The following is a 21,842-nucleotide window of genomic DNA, read 5'->3' as shown; positions in this document are numbered from 1 at the left end:
TACACATGCTCCTTTACTATTTGTAGATTATTTGTGAATTTTTCCACTCACCAAAGTTTCTTTGTAATCCCAAAGTCAATATTTTTGTAGTTATTCACAGACATGTGCAATATGGCAAAAAATCTGGGTCACCCAGCCTGCATCTTCCCAGCTGAGGTAGAACAGCAGTGTTCTGTCTTCTTGTGTCAGCTCTGATACTGTAAACAAGTATCCTTTCTTTAGTTGATTTAGTGCCATATTTTTTGCACTTTTGTGCTTTTCGTTGGTTATTTCTCTGCCTAAAATGGCTTCCAAGTGTAGTGCTAAGGTATTGTTCAGTGTCTGTATGTACACAAATGTTGTTATGTGCCTTATGGAGAAAACACATTTGTTAGATAACTTTCCTTCAGGCATGAGTTATAGTGCAGTTAGCTGTGAGTTCAGTGTTAATAAATCAACAATATATATTAAAGTGTCTTTAAACAAAACACACATAAAAGCAGATCATATCAGTTGATGAAAATGTAACCAGAGGCTCACAGGAACCTAACCCTGAATTTCCCCGAGGAGCAATATTTCATTATTCTCTAATTCAATGTTCATGGCACCATTATAGAATATAACTACTGCAAATAATAAGAATCAAATGCATGCTGCTGGTGTGCCAGATTCTTATTCATTTTTTAAACTACGATGCTGGAGTAACCAGAAAATTTCTATGAAGCTAACAGATTGCCAAGGATAAGCCTCAGCTAGAAGCAAACAAAATATAGTCTCATGGAAGAGGGGCAAGGTCGACCTTCCTGAGAGAGAAGGCAGGTCCTGTAAAGTGGTCTTGGAATACAGGAAAGACAGGCTCTGTTTACTACAGACAGTTGTCTGGAGCTGGCCTGGAGCACCTATCACCACTAAATATGTAGTGATTGCAGAAAGGCAAAGTATGGAGAATTTGACCCTTCAAGACCCTTTCTGCATCTTTCTGCATTTATTTTTTGGGACAAAAATTTTTCCAAAGTATAATCAACACTGGGAGGGAAGGAGGCAAGGCCAGTTTTGCTGGAAAAGAAACAGCTCTACTCATCTCAGTGTCTTTCTTCCTTAGTGCAATGATTTTATTTTTAACTAGACTTAATCATTATACTTAAAAGCAAACCAAGAAATTAAGTACAAAATAAAGCTATCTGGGTGCTAATTGGAGGAGTTTAATAATAAAAATTTGTACATTTGTACATTTCTCTCTTCTTAAGTTTTAAGTGATGCGAAATCCATCTGATCAAATCATTTGAAATGTCGAGATGGAGGAATGACACTTCATGTAACGAAGATATAGCATTTTATCTAAAATTATATCTTTTTACAGATTATGAATGAATAAACGAATGATAGCTATAAATTTCCTCAGCCTCTCAGATGAATAGTTGTCACAAAAAATGTGAAGGCTAACAAAGCAGAAAAATGGTAGAAGAGGAAATATGTCTTGAGGATTATAGTGGGATTTTGTGCCAAATGCTTTGAAAACATAACTCCATGGTCTATTACTTTATGTCACATGTTAGTATGCAATGAGAAAACATAATTTAATTTGTTACAGGCTTAAAAAGCCAACTATCCATGCTTTCCTTCTCTGATTCTCCAATATTTTCTCCCTGTTACCTTCCTATCACCCTAGGTATATGTCTCCCCTCCCCCCACACACACACCCTACACACATAATACTAAGCACTATGCCAGACAATGCACCACACTGAATGGAAAATAAAAAGACAACATTTGCTTTCAAAACTTTTACAGTCTAAAGAAAGTAACAGACATACAAGAAAATAGTGCAATAAATACAAGCGGAAATGGTTACAGGTAAAGGATAGGGTCAATATTTTTGAGGGAGAAAATTTGGGAACTGAAGATATGAGCCAGATCTTGAAAGATGGTAAAAGATGGACAGATCTAAAATGGGCAAGTTAGAAGAACAGGAAATGCATCCGATAGTCTCCAAATGCCAAATTTGAACTCCACATTAAGTATAATTAGTATTGCCTGATACACCTTATGCAATGCTCTGAACACTTTAAATTGATCATGAAATTATGACGAGATATTTAATGTAAAAAAGATCAAGTTAACTTAAAGACGAGAAGATCAGATGATGCTATTTGTGCTCCCAAGTGAAGAAGTTTGGTGGATGTTTCTGGAGAAGCATAGATATCGATAAAGAGGGAAGGGAGACCCTTTCTGGTGATGCTCTACTCCACGTGCTCAGATCACCTTGGAAGCACCATGTTGTCTTCTGGATGCCACAGCTGGGGAGGATGGACGATGTGTAGATTTAATGAGTTGACAGATAGCAGTATTTGGGGGAGGACAAAGGCCATCTATGAAATTCTTGAAGGACTAGGTATGTTTTGTCCAGAGAAAATGATACACCACAGATATTTTATGAAATATCTGAGGGACCATACAGAGCAAATGAATTATTTGGTTGTTGTTGTTTCATAGTCTTTGAAGGGATGTTGGTTCAAATATTCAATGATCACCCTGATAGAAGTTTTTAAAAATGCACTCCATAGATACTTCACGGTTTCATCGAGCAGCCTCAGAGACAACTGTGGAGGTTGACAGTGGGAAGAGTCTGGGGCTGCCTTGTTCAATAAGTTGGTGTTGTGGGGTTACTTTAATGTGGCTAGTGTCACATGTTGAAATGATAACGTTTTGGATGCATTCGGTTCATGTTACTATGTTACTAAAATTAATTTCACTTTTTTTGCTTTTTTAATGTGTTTACTAGAAAATTTAAAATTTAAAATGTTCCCGACATTATATTACTGTTGAAGAACATGCTCTTAGAATTGGCACTATAGAAGGCCCATCTCTTCTTCAATCATAATAGCCACAAATGTATATATGGCATCAATTCTGGTTTAGAATACTTAAGTTTATTTTAAGAAAGTGTTCTGTGGCTAAGTGTCTTTAAAACTACTATGCAAAATTGTTAATGAGGTAAGGAGAAAAAAAGTCTCATAGTGGGGTATTATGCAGCAGTTAAATGGAATAAGGTAAGTGATGGGTTCTAATAGGGATAGATGAAGGCACACTGTGGGCAAACAAAGCAAGCTGCAAATGATCCTTATGAGTTTTAAAATCTACTGTATTGTATGTTTTCTAGCATGTGTCTCTATATAACTATTTAGACAATGATTTGGAAGGCTCACACCTACCTGACAACAAAAGACTGGGCATAGCAAAATAGTAGGGTGGGTGATAGGGGGAGGTTTACTGAAAAGTGATATCACCATATTTATAATCTCGTAATTATTTGTTAAAAGAAGAATGTAGCTATGTATCACTTTATTGTCATTATTATCATTATTAATACTACTGAGGTATTAATAATCTTCATGTCTTTCCATTCCATGGCTTTCTGATCTTGATGATAAAATAATGTTAGCAAAAGGAACACATGGAGAACAGCAGGGGCACCCCTAAACTGGCATCAGATTTAGTCAACAATGCATGCACAAAGCAGGCAGGGCCTCTCTCTCAGGATATTCATTGCTAACCCAGGCTTTTTAAATCACTTGTCCCTTTATAAGTAAAAAGTTCCCAACGACTGAGTGAATGAGGAGCCAAATAGCTTCCCAAGTCAAACTAAGTAATTAAAAATCAAACAGTAAATTCTCGGGAGTCCCTGCGAGGTCTGATCAGCTCTTAGCCATAGGCCTTACATACCCTGATCATCAGCACAGCCTTTCTGATGTCCCGAACGCCGTCATACACCAGACGAGAGGCATCGATGAATTCATTCTCCTCGAATGGCTGAGGGACGTTGGCACTCAGGGCTTCAATGGCGACCTCAACTTGTTCAGCAAAGCGTGGCATCACTGGGTTAAACAAAGTAAAAAGCAGCGGATTAGGTAATCTTTCATGCTCACCTGTTCTAGCCCTTAGGCAAGGAGGCAGGCTCTGGGCATTCCAATAGTTCAGTGGAGCCAGGTGCCCACCTGCCCAGTTTAGGGTGAACCCAGTTTAGTGGTCTTCGTGGTACTTACTTGCAGCAAAGGAAGCAAATCATCACTCCATGAATGGTGATGGTATGAGACTGAGCAAGTTTTTGAAACCTGCCCAAGGTACTGTGGTAGGATGTGTAAAAGCTCAGATTTCACGTTAGCCTAACCTGAGATGAGTTCCACTTCTGCTAGTTACTAGCTGTGAAACTTTGGCCAAGTTTTCTTAACCCTTCCAAACCTGCTTCTTTGTCTAAAAAATAGAATAAGATCCTTCCTTAGGATTCAGTGGGAGAATGCATACAAATGCATGAGATGGCACCTGGTCCTTATAAAGCCTCAATAAGTATGTAATTTCAGATGCTAAAGTCATATGTAACTGGTAAGTAGCTGATCTTAACCTATATGGCTTCACAATAAAGTGAATAAAATGATCCAATCCATTCCAGTTTTATCTGAAATGCAGGGCTCGAGACATTGGAGGTGGAGAGATTACTATGGGGGGAGGCTTGTGGAAAGACTGTGTAAGGGGAGAGGGAAACCCTATGAGACTCCAGAAGAAAGCCTATTGTAAGAGACTAATGGGCTCAAAGAAGAACTTGATTGTTCAGTTTTACCAGGACCACCTTGATCTGAAAGAAAACACATATATATATTTCTAAAGTGCTGGCACCCCTTTCTTTACATAAGGACACCTACATACACACTGGAAGTTTGTGGAAAGTAAACTCTAGAACGTCTGGAATATTTCCAAAGGCTACTTAAAAAATGCTGCTGATTCGCTGATTCTCAAAAGTTGTAATTCAATTTTCTCAGCAGTTCTAACAATCAGTTCATATGGCAAATAAAAGCCAAGAGCACAATTCATTTTATTTACAAGGACAATAAAATAGAAACATCATTCATCTATTTCCATTTCTGAACTTTCATGCTTGATTTGTCTTTATACTCATTTTCATCTTCTGTGGATATTTTAACATTCGTTTTAATCCCTAGTAGGAGAAACTCTGCTAAATTACTTTACTCTCTAGGGTCAGAGTATTCAAGATAAAACATTCCTAGAAAAATGTATTTCTACAAGGAAAAGTCAAACTATATATATGTATATATTTTAAAGGAAGATTAGAAGAAAATAGAATAACCATTCTTTCAATAGAAATTATCAAAACCAAAGCATGCATGTGAATTTCCTTCTGTGAGTGAATTTCTATGATTGGTTCTCTATACTATTTGAATTTTTCATTTGGGGTTCTGAACTACTTTTATATAATAGGAATCTGGGGGATATTGAGCTGTATTTTCTCAAATATGAATCCAATAAAAGTATATTTCTCAAAACCACCACATTAAATTCTGGCCACTTCAGCTATCCATCTATGTTGGGAATAAACTGTTTTACATTACTAAGTAATCTAGATAATTTATATTGACCTCTTTGGCATGAAAATATTTTTTGTAGGTATTTGGCATTTTTACATGAGTACCTTTCTTAAATAAAATTACACATTTTCTTCCTTTCTTAAACTGAAAATTCTGAATAATATTAATTCAATTCCATTTGATAGATTTTATAGATTTATATGATACCATCAGTAGCACTTATATGCATAAAGTTTTGTCCCTGTTGTATAACTGATAAAGGATCAGTAATCCTATGTATACATGATAAACACTCCTACAAATCAATAAGGAAAAAAAGTTGAATAGAAAAAATTCAAAACAGGCAATTCGCAGTAAAAGAAATCCTGTATTATTAATACATGATAAGATGCTTGACCACCAATAATTGGAAAGATTACAATGTAAACAATAAGATATCATTTCATACCTTATGGGAAGGGCAAACATATTAAAACCTAATAATATCCATCTTATCAAGCATGTAGACAAGAGAGAAGGAATCCTTCTACCATTATGGAGTGAAAATGGACACACCTCATTTTGGCAAACACTTTGATAAAATCTGATGAAGCACTCCAGTCCCAACCAGTGAGTTGGAACATTATCTAGAGCATGGCCAAACACTGACTTCTAAAGAAATACTGATTAGAGGGCGGAGCCCACTGGAGGCACAGGAATGTCTCTGTGTCTCTCTGGTTACAGTTGTTCCTTCTTAGGTTGTATACTCCAAGAGTTAAGAAGAGTTATATATGACCTGGGAATAGAGATAACTGGGAGCCTCTATTATGAGTCCTCGAACTCAGGAGCAAACCACTATGAGCTGCTCATTCCAGGTTCACAGGCAGTATACCTGGGTGGGACAAAATGGACTTGGGGATGAGAATCGGGGCACAGCTGATATATTAAAGTGAATAAGTCCTGAGGTCAAAATTTTGACTAGGAAAAGTAAACTGAAAAGAGATATTTGTGAGAAATTTTAAAATACACAAAAGAGCTCCATGTACTATTTAAACCTATATGTGTTTTTATTACACATGTTTTGAAAGGATATATACCACCTCAAGTATGGTGGTTACCTTTGAGAGGTGATGGAGAGACATGAGATTAAGTAGATGTCTTAAGGAGGCCTCAAGTGTATCTTAACTCTAAAAAAAAATATCTGAATCAGACATGGCAAAATATTTACATTTGTTACACCTCAGGGTGGAAGAGGGAGTCAGTTTTATTAGCTCCTGTTCCTTTCCTACCTTTTAAACCTTTTCCTAATTCAAATAGTTAAAAAGATCAACGTATTATCCTCAAGGCTATAATTCTCCTTATAGAATATGTCTCTGAAAAAATAAAGTTCTATCTTATGGTTCAGAACATAATAAAAATTAATTTGATAATAGTATTAAGCGATGAATTCCCTCAGAAATTGTGACTGTGATCAAATGCTTAAGGGAAAGTGGGGTTACATGCTGCTTTGTTTTTCGTGCAAGGTCTACCCTGAAGAGATGGGGAGGAGGAAGATGCAGGAGGTGGCATGCTCTCTTTTCTACTTGCCTGTAGGCCTGATCTGCCCAAGGGAGAGAGAGGAAAGTTAAAATCTAAATGGATCATTTTCATAAGGGATGCTCTGGGGCCTAAAACACTCCTAGTGCTGCTCTGGAACCAGAAGTCTGGAGAAGGGCACTCTATTTGTTTCAGAATGGAATACAGAATCTCTCTAGGGAGATTCAGGAGGATGAGGTCTTAGTATGAGCAACAGTGTTGATGATGCACCATCATCAGGAGAGGCAAGAACAAGGCCCTTTTATAAAGAGATTGGGACAGAAAATATCACAAATCTTTCCAGGGGAAAACATGGTGGATGAAAGAATACAGAATCTTTACATTTCGAATGGGGGTTCAGAGTTCAATTTAGCCATAATATTCCAGTGACTTTATAATAGTCAAGCTGGAAAAACCTGGAACTTCAACTTAGTTCAATTTGATTTTATTTACTATAACTGACATCTATTTTTCTTACTTCAGTCACAGTTTTTCTAGATCTGAGCCTTAAAATAATCTTTCTCCATGCTCTGTTCCTAAGTGCATGTAATATTGATTTAGGGCTCGGTCAATTGCTACTGTTCTATAACCAATATACCTTTGCTCTCCACATTGTTGCTCTTTTTCCTGTTTTGGTTTTTATCCTGGTTTGTTTTTTAAAATGTTACGACAGAAAAACAAAAGTTTATAAAACAATAATCTATCTTGCCAGAACCTAAGATGTTAGTTTAACTATGAATTCTTCTAACACTTTAATAGGGTCTGAAAAATTAAATACCCCAAAAATATAACAGGTAGAAAGACTCTCACACTATTTCAAATATGATGCTGATTCTGCTTCCTACTAATTAGGACAAAACACAGCACTGGTTTTGTGATTCACATATTATCTATTAACAGAGTTTCTGATATAGGATTATATAAATAGAAGCTCCTTTATACTTCCTGAATTACATCCAAAAAATTTAGACACCACTTTATGTTATTTATCAGAAATCCTGGAATACTTTTAATAGCTTGTGTCCTGAAAGGGTGATCAAAGTTGGAAATAAACTTTTAAATTCTTGCTATACTTTTGCATGCAGAGTGCATTCTAGGCCACAAAATGATGACATTCCAGGAGCAATGAAATCAAAGTATGCATGTAAAAGTCAAGGTCACCTCATTCTAGTGTTGTCCGAGATCCTAAACCAGAGGTAAGAAAGATCTGGACTATATCCTCCTGAGAGACTTCAGAAGTGAAGTTTCAGAGCACAGGGTGAGTCAGTAAAATGAAAGAGAAGTTGTGCTAAAGATGCAAATAGGACTGCTGACAACTATGATAGCGAAATCCAAGGTGAACTAGAGGCAGTGGAAATGAATGCCAACCAACTCCATTGCCTCCAGGTAACTGTCTAAAAGGTCCATGCCCAGCTTTAAACACTCCAGTGGTTCTGTTTAACAGAGGGGACTATAAACCTTTATCGAGATACACATATCTGACACCTGCCTACAATTCCTACTGTCTCTCTGTCTCTTCACCTATTCCTACATGTATTCAAATTTTGCAGTTAGACTGAATTACTCGTATGTCTGCTAAGATGACATGAGGACATAGCATATTATACCAACATGTCCATAATAAATTTATTCTCTTACACTGAAATGTACTTCTTTCTCTTTGGTCCAGATGTATTCCTCCCCAATCTTCAATATCCAGTTTAGAATAGATTGCCACTGTGAAGCATTCCTTAATCTCAAACACCCCAAAGTTGTCGGTTCTATACAATTTTATGGCATCTAATTATGCATACATTATGACAGTACGTAGAACACTGTATTGAGATTGTTTGACATTTCTGCATGTCAGTGTTTCACAGAGGAGTCATTTTTAGGCATATATTTCTTCTTCATTCTTTGCATGTTAAGCCCTTTATCATGTTTCTGGCCCAGATAATTTATCAGCTGGGAGAAGGATGAGAAGTGAAAGAATGGGATGTAGGGGAGAACTCGTTTGCCATCAAGTATTCAGGGACAAAATGAACAGTATTACATTTCATGTATTAACTCTCTCTCTGCCCATTATTTCATATTAGTTCAGTAATTTTATTACAGAGTTTTAGGAGCCATTAACCAAGTTATTAGGGAGTATTCTAGGTTTGGTCTCTAGGGACATTTTAGAAAGCTGAGCTCAGAATCCTTTCAGGACTGGCTGAATAGAAGCATCACCACTAAGCATGGAGAAAAATTCATTATTGTATCCCTGACTAGTTCACCATGGCCAAACTAGCATATCTGCATGCATGGTGGTGCAGTTAACCAACATACTCTGAGTGGTGGTGCAGTTAACCAACATACTCTGAGTGCATTCCTTCTATGAACTTTATTACTGGGGACAGAGAAAACAGATAAGGCCCCTGTTCTTGAGGAAGAAGCAATCTAATAAGTGTTTATATAAAATAGAAAAATGAGAATGAGAACTTTTGAAAAAAATCTAGAAAGAGAATAAAATATCAGGACTGGGATAGAATTTGGGCCAATTCCAATGCAAGAATTATTAGACTCCCCCCTTCCCACATTACACATAGTTATTAGGCCTCCACTTTAACAGCTAGAGTGAGGTAAAGAATTAGGTATTATCAGAGTAACTGGAGCCAGAAAGTATTAATTTAGGGAGAAATTGTGGGAGCAATTCCAATATCACCCTATGGCAGGAAAGTATTGATACTGTTTTGATAGGTAATGCATTCCTTCCCAAAATGGTTTTGGGACACTGCTAAGGGATTTTATTCATGTGGTCCCCAGTTTGATGCTAGGTAAGAGGTGAAGAGAATATAAAGGAGAGTATAATCTAAACCACTTGGGGCCCGAATTTCCCTGAAGGAAAGTCTGGCTGGCATTAAGGCTCTGGGTATACCTTGACAGGTCAGCACAGCCATAAAGCATCATCAGTGAGTGAGGAGATTGTTTTTCAAGTCATACTCACTGTATAAGTAGGAGCTAATGCAAACTGAAGCTGTGATGCACTTGTAGCTCTGGTACCTCTCAAAGATATTGGAGGACAAACCACAGAAGCTATCCATTGTTTTATATTGGTTCAGTAGTTTTAGTAAACAACTTTATGATCACAAAGTTAGAGAATGCTCTAGGGATCCCCCTTTCCCCAAACAGGAATCTTTTAAAATTCTCAGTTCAGAATCTTTATAGGGCTGTTTGGGTTGTTACCTACTGGGCAGGAAGTAAATAATCAAATCAGTCTATGTCATGGATAGTGGCTACTTCATCTCTATATGTAATGTATAGACCTATGTACTTCCACTAGATAAAAGTTTTCCTATAAGGTACAAGAGTGGTCAGAATCTTGGTGATGTAATTAGCTAGGATTTCCTGAATCATCAAGACCTTTCACTTGTCACCCTGATTTTGCATGCTCACTCTAATCATGGTTGACTTTCACCACCATTAGATATACAGCTTCTTCTGAGATTCTGAGATTAATGTTTGAATCTCTGAACTTAAATGAAATGAAATTTTCCCTAGTGATAATTTTTTCTTTCCTTTGATATGTACTAGCGATGTCAGTTTTTTCTTTCTTTTTTCTTCCCTTTGAATTATGTACTAGCTTTTTCTCATTTCTTTGTACAATTCTCCAGTCTGTCCTCTACTCCAACTGCCCTCTCCAATCACCTTGAGCGAATCTTAGTCTTTCTTTCCCCACTACCTAGTTCTGCTATTTTCCTGTCCTCTCCTGGTCACATACTACATAATTATTTTGACTCAATGAATCTTTTGTATTCTGGAAGCCAATTTAAAAGGAAATAGGCACATTGTGCTAGAAGTACAACCCTATTAAACTCGTGTTGTGGGATCTGTCCACACATCCCATTGTTCTGATTATGCTGGTCATTACCCTTATATTCTGTCCCATCTTTATATGTTTACAAATATGCATGTTTGGTAGTTGGCCTCTGAGTGGGCCTTAATGATCCCTCCACTCTTGGTGATAGCGCCTTGTGTGATCCCCTCACTTCAAATGTGGGCTGGAACCAGTGACTTTCTTCTAATCGACAAAATATATAGCAAAGGGAACGGGAAGTCACATCTGAGATTAGGTTACCAAAAAATGCTGGCTTCCATCTTATTTGCCCTTTTTCTTCTCTGTGATGAAAGATTTATGGAAAAGCCTATGTGGTAAGTAACAGGTCTCTCGTCAACAGTCAGTAAGGAATTGAAGTCCTAAATCCAACAACAAACAAGGAACTGAGGCCTTCCAACTAGCACATGAGTGAGCTTGAAAGCAAATCTTTCACCAATTGATTCTTGAGATGACCACAGACCTAGCCAATACCTTGACTGTATCCTTGCGAGAGATCTTGAGGCAGTGGTACTCAGCTAAGCTGTGCCCAGCTTTCTGACCCACAGAAACTATGAGACAATAAATGTTTATAATATGAATCCACTAATCTTTGAGGTGATTTATTACATAGCAATAGATAACTTATAGCCTATGCTAGCCATAAGTAGAAATAACAGTAAAAATAGTTAGCAGGATATAAAAATTTCTGCTCAGTTGTAGCAACTATGATTAGTCTAGGTTTCTCATGTATTAGGTCCAGGCAGAAGTGTAACTGAATCTTGATATTTCATTCTGTATGGGTTAACCCATGTGAACCTCAGTTACTCCATTATAAAGCAGGGATAGTGATAGAAGCCCTTCAGGTTTTACATAAAATTTAGAAATAACATATTCAACAATTTTTTTTTACAATTTTATATATAAACATAGGTGATAATTTAGCCACTGGGAATAAAGTAACAAAACAAATATGATCTTGCCTTCATGGCTCAATAAATTAGAATGTATGTTAAGATTCTTACTTACTATTGCGCCTGGCATAGAAAAGATTCACAGTAAATGGTTCTTGTAATTGTCTTCACACGATGACCCTCTATGTCTACTCATCCACACACCCTTTTCAGTGCTTGTAATGGGCAAAATAATCCGGTCTCCTTTGGCTAGAACTCAGAGGTACAACTACATGATTCACCACCAAAAAGTAGGCCTTGTGGGAGTGAAGTAGATTGAAAATAGCATACAAATTAGTGCTGAAATTTCTGAAAATGGAGAAGTTGGTACAATTTATCTTGAAAACAGAGTATCCCTGCTTTTAGGCCCTTCTCTCTCCTTGGCAAGACCATAGCACCCTTTAGTGGCTTTGCCTTTTTAATAGTGAATTTTCTAAGAAATCTGTCATTGGGACAAGATTTTATAAACTTACTCTTAGAATTTTCATGTTTATCTTGATCGTCAAGGAGGTCTGTTTTAAACATTGTATTCCAATATTACGTCACCAGATCCATGGGGAAAGATAATCTTTAAAAGAGACTTGCCATACATAAATAAATAAAATCTAGATTCCCTAACTCAAATAAAGCACTTTTTCTAAAACACCTCCCAGCTTAATCTAATATTCTTATGAAACTACTTTCATTTTATGTCAAACTTATACTATTTTACTGTATATTAATTGATTTATTGAATTTGAATTTTGAGTATCCTCAAATGTTTTTTGAAATGTGGTTGAGGTAGTGTAGAAATAATACTTAAATACTTCCTCTAAGTGTAAATTGTACTCTGTCTACACCTATGATATACTAGCTTTTACAGCACTTTCTTTTGATAATTCTTAATCAAGTTAGAAGATGTTAAGCACTGGAAGCCAGGATCAGGGACAAAAGAAGCCCAGAAACTTAATCTGTTCCTTACTTCCTGGTGAATACTGGTCTACTCTTTTTACCTCTCCAGACAATAGTCAGAATCAACATGGCTAGTTCCAATTCTTTCATCCATGTGTATTCTTGGACTTTTGTTTTGTCAGAGTCAGTCATCTGTTCCCTCTGTGGGAGTTCCTAAAGGCTTCCATTTTCATAAATTCATGTTTGGAAAATTATAATGTACATTTCAAACATCAAAATCAAATTCAAGATCCAGAAGGCCATACATAACCCATGAGCTGAATTGTTTGATGGAAGATGAAAAAGCACTGCCTAGAAGAGGGGAAAAATCCTCTAAATTCCATTCACAATAACTACCCTAAGAGAATCAGGAAACATCCATCTGTGCTTGTCTAGACACAATTTTTTTTTTTCCTAGGGAAATAAAATGCTGGCTTGGGAAGTTTTCTTATATTTTAAAATAAGCATTTCAAAAATAATCACAAAAGGCTTATAAGCTAAGAAGAAAGGATGGCACATTGAATTCTGAAACTTAAGGAAGAAATAAAGAGTTGAACAAGATGCCTTATTTAGCTTACAGTGTTTGTGCAAACCGAGCTTGATAAATATAAATTTGGCATCTGTGAGACTTAAAGGATTAAGACGTAGAAAATAATTGCTAAGACTTTACTGCACATAACTTAAAAGACTCTGATCTTGATCATTAAATATGTAATTTTTAAAAAAGATACAACCCCCAAAATAAGGTATTATATTGTCAGCTATACTATGTTTTTCATTTATATTAAATATTTTTAAGCTTCAATTCTCATCAAGGCTGGAGGAAATAGAGAGGCGGTCTTAAATATCAAGGGATTAGAATTTAATTAGGAAGCAACACACACATACACACACATACACACACACACACACACACTAGTTGGCAGTAATGGTAGGTGCTTAATGAGTGACACAAATAATAAGAGTAATGGGGGCACAGAGGAGTGGAATTGGCTGGTGTGGTTAGAGAGGAGTCTTCATGGACAAGGGAAAACCACCTGTCCAGATGGTCCAGAGGCTTTATATAGAGGATTCATGGGCAACAACTCTCCATATTAAGTGTAGTCACCAGGAAGCCAGGAAACACTGACATGTATATTCCAAGATTAATAATGTTGATCATCCTTTGACGACAAAACGTCAGGCAATAAATGAGAAGTTGAGGCCCAGAAGCATTAACTAATTTGTGTAAGGTCACAGTTAGTTGGTACAGGTCAAGGAACTGAATTTTTCTGATTTGTAACCTGGATTCATTCTACTATATTGCAGTGATGTGATAATACATCTCATTACTATTTCTTCCTATTTGCTGATCCTCTTATATTTTCTAGGCAAACTATATAGAAATGTAAAAAATTTCTTATTTTTATGAAAACTTTACATTACAGGTGCATGAAAGTAAAAATTATACCATCCCTACTAAGTGAAAGAAGCTAATATGGAAAGGCTACCTACTGTGTGATTCCAACTATATAAGATTCTAGAAATGGCAAAACTATGGAGACAGTAAAAAGATCAGTAGTTGCCAGGGAGTTGGAAGGGGAAGCAGAATATTTTTAGGGCAGTGAAAAATACACTGCATGATACCATGATAGACAGATGTCATTATACATAAGTCCAAACCTACATACTACACAATACCAAGAGTTAACTGTAAATAAACTGTGGACTTTAGGTGATTATGATGTGTCACTGTAGGATCATCTATTATAACAAATTTCCAACTCTGGTAGGAAATACTGATAATGGAGAACACTAGGCATATGTATAGTCAAGGGGTGTATGGGAAATATCTATCTTCCCTTCTATTTTGCTGTGAGCATTAAATTGCTCTAAAAAATAGTCTTATTTAAAAAAATTATACCATCTGTTTGGCCCACGTGTTCTCTAAAATAATGAAAAATTGATCTCTGCATATAAAGTACTTAATAACATAGAATCTTATTAAAAATACTTAAAAAATTTTTTTTGTCCCTTCTGAAGCAGGAAATGCTGGCAGAATCTCAAAGATCTCTCAACCTGATCACGTTCACATTGCAAGAAACCTGCATTAGCTACGAAATTTCCAAAAATGACATTTCAACATAATCTGTTCAATGAAGAATGAGCTACGTTCTATATATCTAACGATGATATTACTGAATGTACTTTCTCCCTTCTCAATCTTCTGCAGTAACCTGACTTTGTAAATGAGATATCTGAAGATGGGTCTGGTCAAGCATGCACTTACTACCAAGCTGTTGACAATTTGTCAAAATTCAGGTTTTATTGAAGAGACCATCATATATATAAGTATGTAATGGAGCTGATGTAGATCGAATTTATTGTGTTTTCATCAGCCTAGATTAGTTTTATATAAAAAAATAAAATCAGTAATTTTTTATATAATGCTGCCTAGCATTTTAGCATACAAATAATCCACAAAATTATTTTCTCAGATTTAGCTCAGCCTTCACGTGAACAGAAAAAGCATTCCTCAACAAAACATGGTATCTACTGAGGAAGCGAAATAATTCATGGAAAACAAACTGTAGAATGTTTTGTCACTCTTCGGATCTTTCTTAGTTTCTAGCCGCTTAGCCAAGGCAATCAGGTGGTAAAGTGGGAATTCATCTACAGAGACCCACCCTTGCATCATTTACATGTCTAAACAGGGGCTGGCCTGTGCTTACAAACCCTGTCAGCAGCAAAGTCTGGTCTAGTCAAGACTTTTCTATATACTCTGCCCCTTTTTAGATTTTTCTTTGTAATGTATTTTTATTCCACTTGGTTTGCCATACTTATAACTACAACACCTTGGTTCCATTTTGCCTTGTTTAAACTTGCCCCTATTTGGGTATATTTCCTTCTCTCAGGGTGGCTATTTTCAATGGGGTTACCCTCTTCCGAGGACATATGGCAATGTCTAGAGACACTTTTGATTGTCACAACTTGGGGAGGGGGCGGGAGGAGGTTCTACAAGCATCTAGTGGGTTGAGGCCAGGGATGATGATAAGCATCCTGTAATGCACAGGACAGCTCCCCTCCCCCAACAAAGACTTATTCAGGCTAAACTGTCAATAGTACAGAGGTTGAGCACTTCTGCTTGAGGGTCTTGGATCTAACAACTCAGATATAAAACTAGGCAAAAGTTGGTAGGTCATAAGAAGGCAAAAGAAAACACGACATCTTGTTTTCCATGTCCTGGGTTCCTTTTCTTTTTCCTCATCCTTCTTCTTGGTACCTTCCCCTCTTTGCACAATGCCCTGTGTTCTCTCCCCAAAATAAAACATACTCTCAGAACAAAGTTTGACAGGCTCATATAGAAAAGTGACTGATTCAGTGTGGCTCTGAGATTTTTTTATTTTAAATCGGGAACAAAACATTGGCCCAAAGGTGGAAACTTGAGCATTAGTGACATGCATAGGATCATTCTGAGAACATAGGTCTTCTAATCACAGCCATAGACTGACAAGAGGACTAACTCACATCAGGAAAAAAATATATACATATATATATGTATGTGTGTGTGTATATAAATATATTTGTAAATATATAAATATATATAATATATATAAATATATAAAAATATATATAAATATATATAAAAAATATATCTCCAACCAAACTCTGCACAACCATAACCACAGAACTGATCCTCCTCAAACTCCATGTGTCTAGCACATTCCCCAACAATTCTAAGTAGCAGCCAGTGAGTAAAAACCTAACATTTTTCTTTCATTTCTTTGACAACCTCTCTAGTTACTCATAAACAATACTGTTCCTGTTTAGAAACGAGAAGAACAATTGGAGACAGAAGCAAAAGAATCCATGTACCTTGTATATTCTAGTTCTTAGACTATTAACATTGCTTTTCCTTGACACATATTCCTGTATTGACTACTATAGTCATATATAAACTGCCTATTTCAATGTCTTATACCTGGTTACTTTCCTAGTTATCGTCAATAGATCCTGAAAAATAGGATAAATCTAAATATTTTGCTCATCTTATCTGTTCAATTAAGAATAGGATATAGACTTCAAAATCAGGAAGGTGCCTTTAGTTAAGTCCCCAGAGTATCCAATCACTGTAAGTAAGGTCTAGGATGAGAATTTTAAAAGCTCTGACAATCAACAAATAAGAAAAAAATCGTCATTAGTAACAGCAACCCAGAATGGATTGTTCTGTTCCATTATTTTCTTTTACAGTTAAAAAATTCAACCAGAAAATATATACATTTCAAGACTTTGTGAAAATTATGTTAAGATATTTCAACCAAATAAGCACAGTGTTAAGCAGATTTGACCCAACAGGCACTGCTTTCTGAACATTAAAGCATCCCTAGATATGATACGAAAAAACTCCAAAATACCTCTTGAACAATGCCCGCATTCTTTGTGTGCACAAAATCACAAGAACATTTGCAATATGCTCTGTATCTTTCATCTGCTACAATTATCATTCCAACCCGTCATAAGCAGGCATGTGCCGAGAGTCTGTCTCCATGTTTTCTACCCTTCTGATACTCTTACTAGTGTCAGACCCAAGGGAGTGCTGCTATGTGTCAGATATACCTGGGGTCCCCAATCCCTGGCAGCGGACCAGTACCGGTCCACGGCCTGTTAGGAACCAGGCCACACAGCAGGAGGTGAGCAGCCAGCAAGCCAGTGAAGCTTCATCTGTATTTGCAGCCGCTCCCCAGAGCTAGCATCACCACCTCAGCTCCACCTCAGATCATCAGGCATTAGATTCTCATAGGAGCACCAGTCCCTGGGGCCAAAAAAGTTGGGGACCGCTGAGATAAACCATGTGAAGCTGAGACTTTGTAACAAATAGAGCTAATGGGCTAGGAACTGAGAGCTACAGGAATCTGAGAGGGTCCCTCTCAAGAGTGGAAAAAAAAGTCCTTAAATTAGAAAGTTAAATGCTTGTTTCTTAATTCTTCCAAGCGAAGAAAAAAATACTCTATGGCTTTCTGTGTTGCTCAACTGAATGCAAAGGGCAAATCTATTTGAAAGAAAACAGTACTGAATTTCAGCTAATTAAAATGCAAATATATCTTATCATTATCTTTATTGTTATTAGTTCTAATTCTAAATCTGTGAGCATTCTCAAGAGCAACAATCTCTGGATATGCTCTTTATTTTGTGATATTGCACTATTCCCTTTCTGCTTATATTTTAGAAGAAGCAGCCAATGTCTCTGTTTATCTCTTTTTCCTTGGTATTCCAGACTAATACAAATCTACGAGTCTTTGTAAATAACCTTTTCCCTGTAGAAAGAAACACGTTTCTAACATGCAGAACTTGGAACACTGCTATATCCGACCTTTTAGGGACACATTCGTTTTTGAAAAGCTTAGTGGGTTCCAAAGTCCATGGGCAGACTGGAGAATGCCCCCAGTGGGGTTTGAGGACAGGCTCTTCTGTGCATACATAGGACCCAATTTATTACTTCTTCACAACCCCATGCAAGATACAGTTAATTTCTCTTTGTCTTCTGTCCTTCCCTGAGCTTATTTCATCCCTCCGGCCCCCTATATATACAAATTCACAAGGCATGAGGGACTTTAGAAAGGATCTGAAGCCGAGAGACACTAGTCAAGAGCAGAAAATAACTACTGAAAATAAGCCAGTCTTTGACACAACTATTCAAGCTATGAGTTGTTCTGCTAACTCAGTGGAAGTAAGTCTTTTTTCCATGCCAATGCAGCAGAGAGCTATGATAGGCTCCCATCAGTAACTGTGTCTTAACACAGCAGGGATTCCCCAGTGGGCAGCCACAGTTCCCTAGAGGAGGACATGTAAGGCTTTCATAGAGAGGCAGAACATATGTTGAACATCTAACCCTTTGCCAGTAGCTACCACCTCCTTTCCTTGAGTGCTTCATATCTGGGCACTATCCAGAGCTTTTATGTTTGCCGCTGGTTGTCCATTATCCTTCCTCAAGGGCCTGTCTTCTAAAGAAATAGATGAAATCGTTTTCAAGTTCAAGTTTCCAAGTTCCAATCACCTCTCCACTATTCTAGCCTTGCAATCCGTATCTGACTCTTAACTGATTCAAACCTCCATGTTTGCATTTGTAATTGGAGAGGATTTTTTTTATTATTATTATTTAACTACTTCATAAGGTCCTTGCTAGACTCAAATGAGACTATATATGAAATATAAAGTAATATATACATGCAAAGCCATAAAATCATTATTCTGCTAAAGTTATACAAATTCAAACTCAAGAAACAGAGAGCACCCCTTCCCATGCTTATGTGTAATTTAGATGCAAGGTCTATAGAAAACAATGAAACAGATGTATTCAAACATGGAAATTAAGCATGATGTTGACCTTTTGGTCCATTCTAATTTCCATGTTACCTGTCTCAGAGAGGAGTTTTGTAGCTTCTAGCACCTTCTCAGTGTAAACACCAGCTTCGTAGTTCTCCATCTCGGCATTGATGATGTGTATGACTCGAGCTGCCCGGCCCCTGATGGCACCCGCAGTCCGGTCCAGAGTGTCCACATCCCCCTCTTGGAGGGCTATCACACACTTGTTCACGTCCTCTAAGATGTGATTTTCTGTGAAGAGGACACGTACACATTTATATGATTTTACATCACTCATTCATTTCGTAACCAATTTAAGATTCATCAACTATTACAAACTATCATGTTGCACACATCTATATATGCCTAATAACACAAGTGATAGTTAGAGGACCTAGTTCATAATTACAACAGTGGTTCTCAAATGTGAGTAACAACCAGAAGAATGGCAGAATCATAGACTATCGGGCAGGGTTTTTGATTCAGTAGGTCTGGGGTAGAGCCCAAGAAACTGCATTTCTACCAAGTTCCCAAGTGACGCTAATGTTGCTGGTTTGGGGACCATACTATAAGGACCACTGACTTAACGAATATCTCTTTCTCTGTTTCAATGTTCGAGATCTACTGCGTGAAAAGATCTTTTGAGTGGCTGTGGCAGCCAATATGAACTCAAATTGCCAACCAAGAACACTTCTGGACATGACCAGAGTTTTTTCTAGACATGACCAGCTTTGGGTGACTGTTTGGTCATGGTTTTCATTAAGGAACACTTAAGGAAAACCATGGAATGAATACTCATCACCCACACCATCTTCTAATGTCATGTCATGCACAAGGTATATGCAATGGAAAATTGATCAGGTAAATATGATATCAGAGGTCTCCACAATTAAAATGCAATCCAGTCATGTGGCTGGTTTCCTCAGATTAGAGTCAAGGTCAGTGATCACCCTCCAGCCATTGCTCAAAGTAGAATCCAAGCAGGCAGAATGAGAGGTTTCACTCTCTACTAGCATAGAGAAAACACACAATCTGGTCCCTTACAGTTCTGCGAGTATGAAATTTTGTATTTCCCATATCCAATCCGAGATCTGTAATTATTTTCCTTGCACATTCTTTAGAAACAAAATACGAAGGAAATTTTTAAAAAGTTTAGAACTCCGAAGAAAGAAAAGAACTTAAACTGAAAACACATGCACACACCATAAATAAATAGAATAAGTTCGGAATATTCTTAAATAATCTGGTAACCTTTTAAAAGTTATAACCACTAAATTCATAAATAGCCAATAAAGGATTCAAATAAATGTTTACCACTTTAAGAAGTTTCTAGGATTAGTTCTGATTTTAAAATTCCCAAAGGAGGAGAGATGGGAAGGTACACAGCAAATCCACCATGGGTCTCTTCTATTGTTCTTATAGGACACTAGGTAGGGAATATTTGTTCTTATAGGACACTAGGTAGAAAATTGTAAAGTATAACTTACTTTTCATCAAGGAACATCCTTTTTAACCTCATATAATATGATTTCCTCACTCAACATTACAAATTTCTGATTTCTATATTCTCCAGTTTTTTAATTTCAGTAGAAATTAGAATCGAAAAATAAATGAAATTTTTAAATATTAACATTCTGATATCTTAAAATCACAAGAAAAAAGTAATACTTTCTGAATGCTGATATTTTCCTGAGTAAAAAAGAAAAACAAATGAGAAAATTTAGAAGTTTTCATTTTGATTATGGAATGGCTGAAAACTACCCTTTTATGAGATCTTGGATTGTTTCATGAAAACTAACCTAAAAAGACACTTGAGAAAAAGATTTACTCAAATGAAACTTGGCACAGGATTTTAAACATGAAAGTTTGATTCACGTAGGCCTCTCTTACTGCCCTGCTGGATTCCTACAGACAAAATACTCCCTGATCCCTGAGAATGAGCAAACAGAGAGGGTCTTCATGTTAAAACAGGTATCTAGTTACCATTTTATTTAAATAACATAGAATAAGAATAAGCATAGCTACTGCTTTTCTGTGCATAGTTTAAAGGTGGGATTCTGAAGTTGAATATAAAACAAGAATGTTAATTACATTAGATACTAATCTCTCTGCAGTTAATAAAATTAAAAAAAAATAAGCTGCCCACTTATGACCTAATATCTTAAAATGAAATGACAGAATTTTTTTAAAAAAACTATTTCCCAACTTGAATCATGCAACTAACTTAATTAAGGGGCAAGAAAAAGAGTACGCTTTTGTAGATATTTGAAAGAGGCCAGCAGAAGCTGAAAATCCAAGATATAAAAAACATTGCTTTTAATTAGTTAAATCATCAACTAATTTGTTCAATGGTAGTCAGGTTAATCATACTGTGTGAATAAAGTATTAACTTTACTAATTTTAGAATTTACTAATTGACTTAGTTTTCTGAATCAACTTTTTTTTTTTTGAAATGTTAAGGTAGTTTACACATTTTCCAATCTCTTCCAATTAGAAGTACCCCTTTTATGGAAAAATGAATCACAATTGCCTCATGATAGTTACATCAGTGGATGGTATATTTGTAAAAGCTATTTTGATAAAGAATGTTTTTAAGTAGATTTGCATTTTATTAATGTAAGTATCAATAATATATTCGAAAAAGAGACACATCTGTTCATGTAGACATATGATTTAACCAAAGTATGTTCCTTGGTATAAATATGGATTCCTGGACTCCTTGTACTAGTGTCTCCCTTCCTACTTGCTACACCCTCAGGCCTGGGAACCATGGTTTTGGAAGCACACTGGTATAGCAAGAAGGGCAGTGAATTATTTGAAAGCAGAATCCACACTTAAGTCATATTTACATTTCTGACAGTATCTTACACACAG

The 21,842-nt window shown here is 36.5% G+C and overlaps 1 protein-coding gene across 2 annotated transcripts in view; it reads right to left on the bottom strand.

The window, feature by feature from the left end:
- Positions 1 to 21,842, bottom strand: part of CTNNA2 (catenin alpha 2) — a 990,025-nt gene that overhangs the window by 73,756 nt on the left and 894,427 nt on the right. For both annotated transcript variants that reach the window (XM_039852490.1, XM_039852491.1), the window contains exons 12-13: positions 19,020 to 19,220; positions 3,703 to 3,854 (exon numbers count right to left, since the gene is read on the bottom strand). In XM_039852490.1, the coding sequence (XP_039708424.1) occupies positions 3,703 to 3,854; positions 19,020 to 19,220 (353 nt within the window). The remainder of the gene's footprint in view (positions 1 to 3,702; positions 3,855 to 19,019; positions 19,221 to 21,842) is intronic.

This window comes from Pteropus medius, unplaced genomic scaffold (assembly GCF_902729225.1).
Source record: "Pteropus medius unplaced genomic scaffold, Ma_sr-lr_union100, whole genome shotgun sequence".
Lineage (NCBI taxonomy): Eukaryota > Metazoa > Chordata > Mammalia > Chiroptera > Pteropodidae > Pteropus > Pteropus medius.
This window is presented reverse-complemented; position numbering and strand designations above follow the sequence as displayed.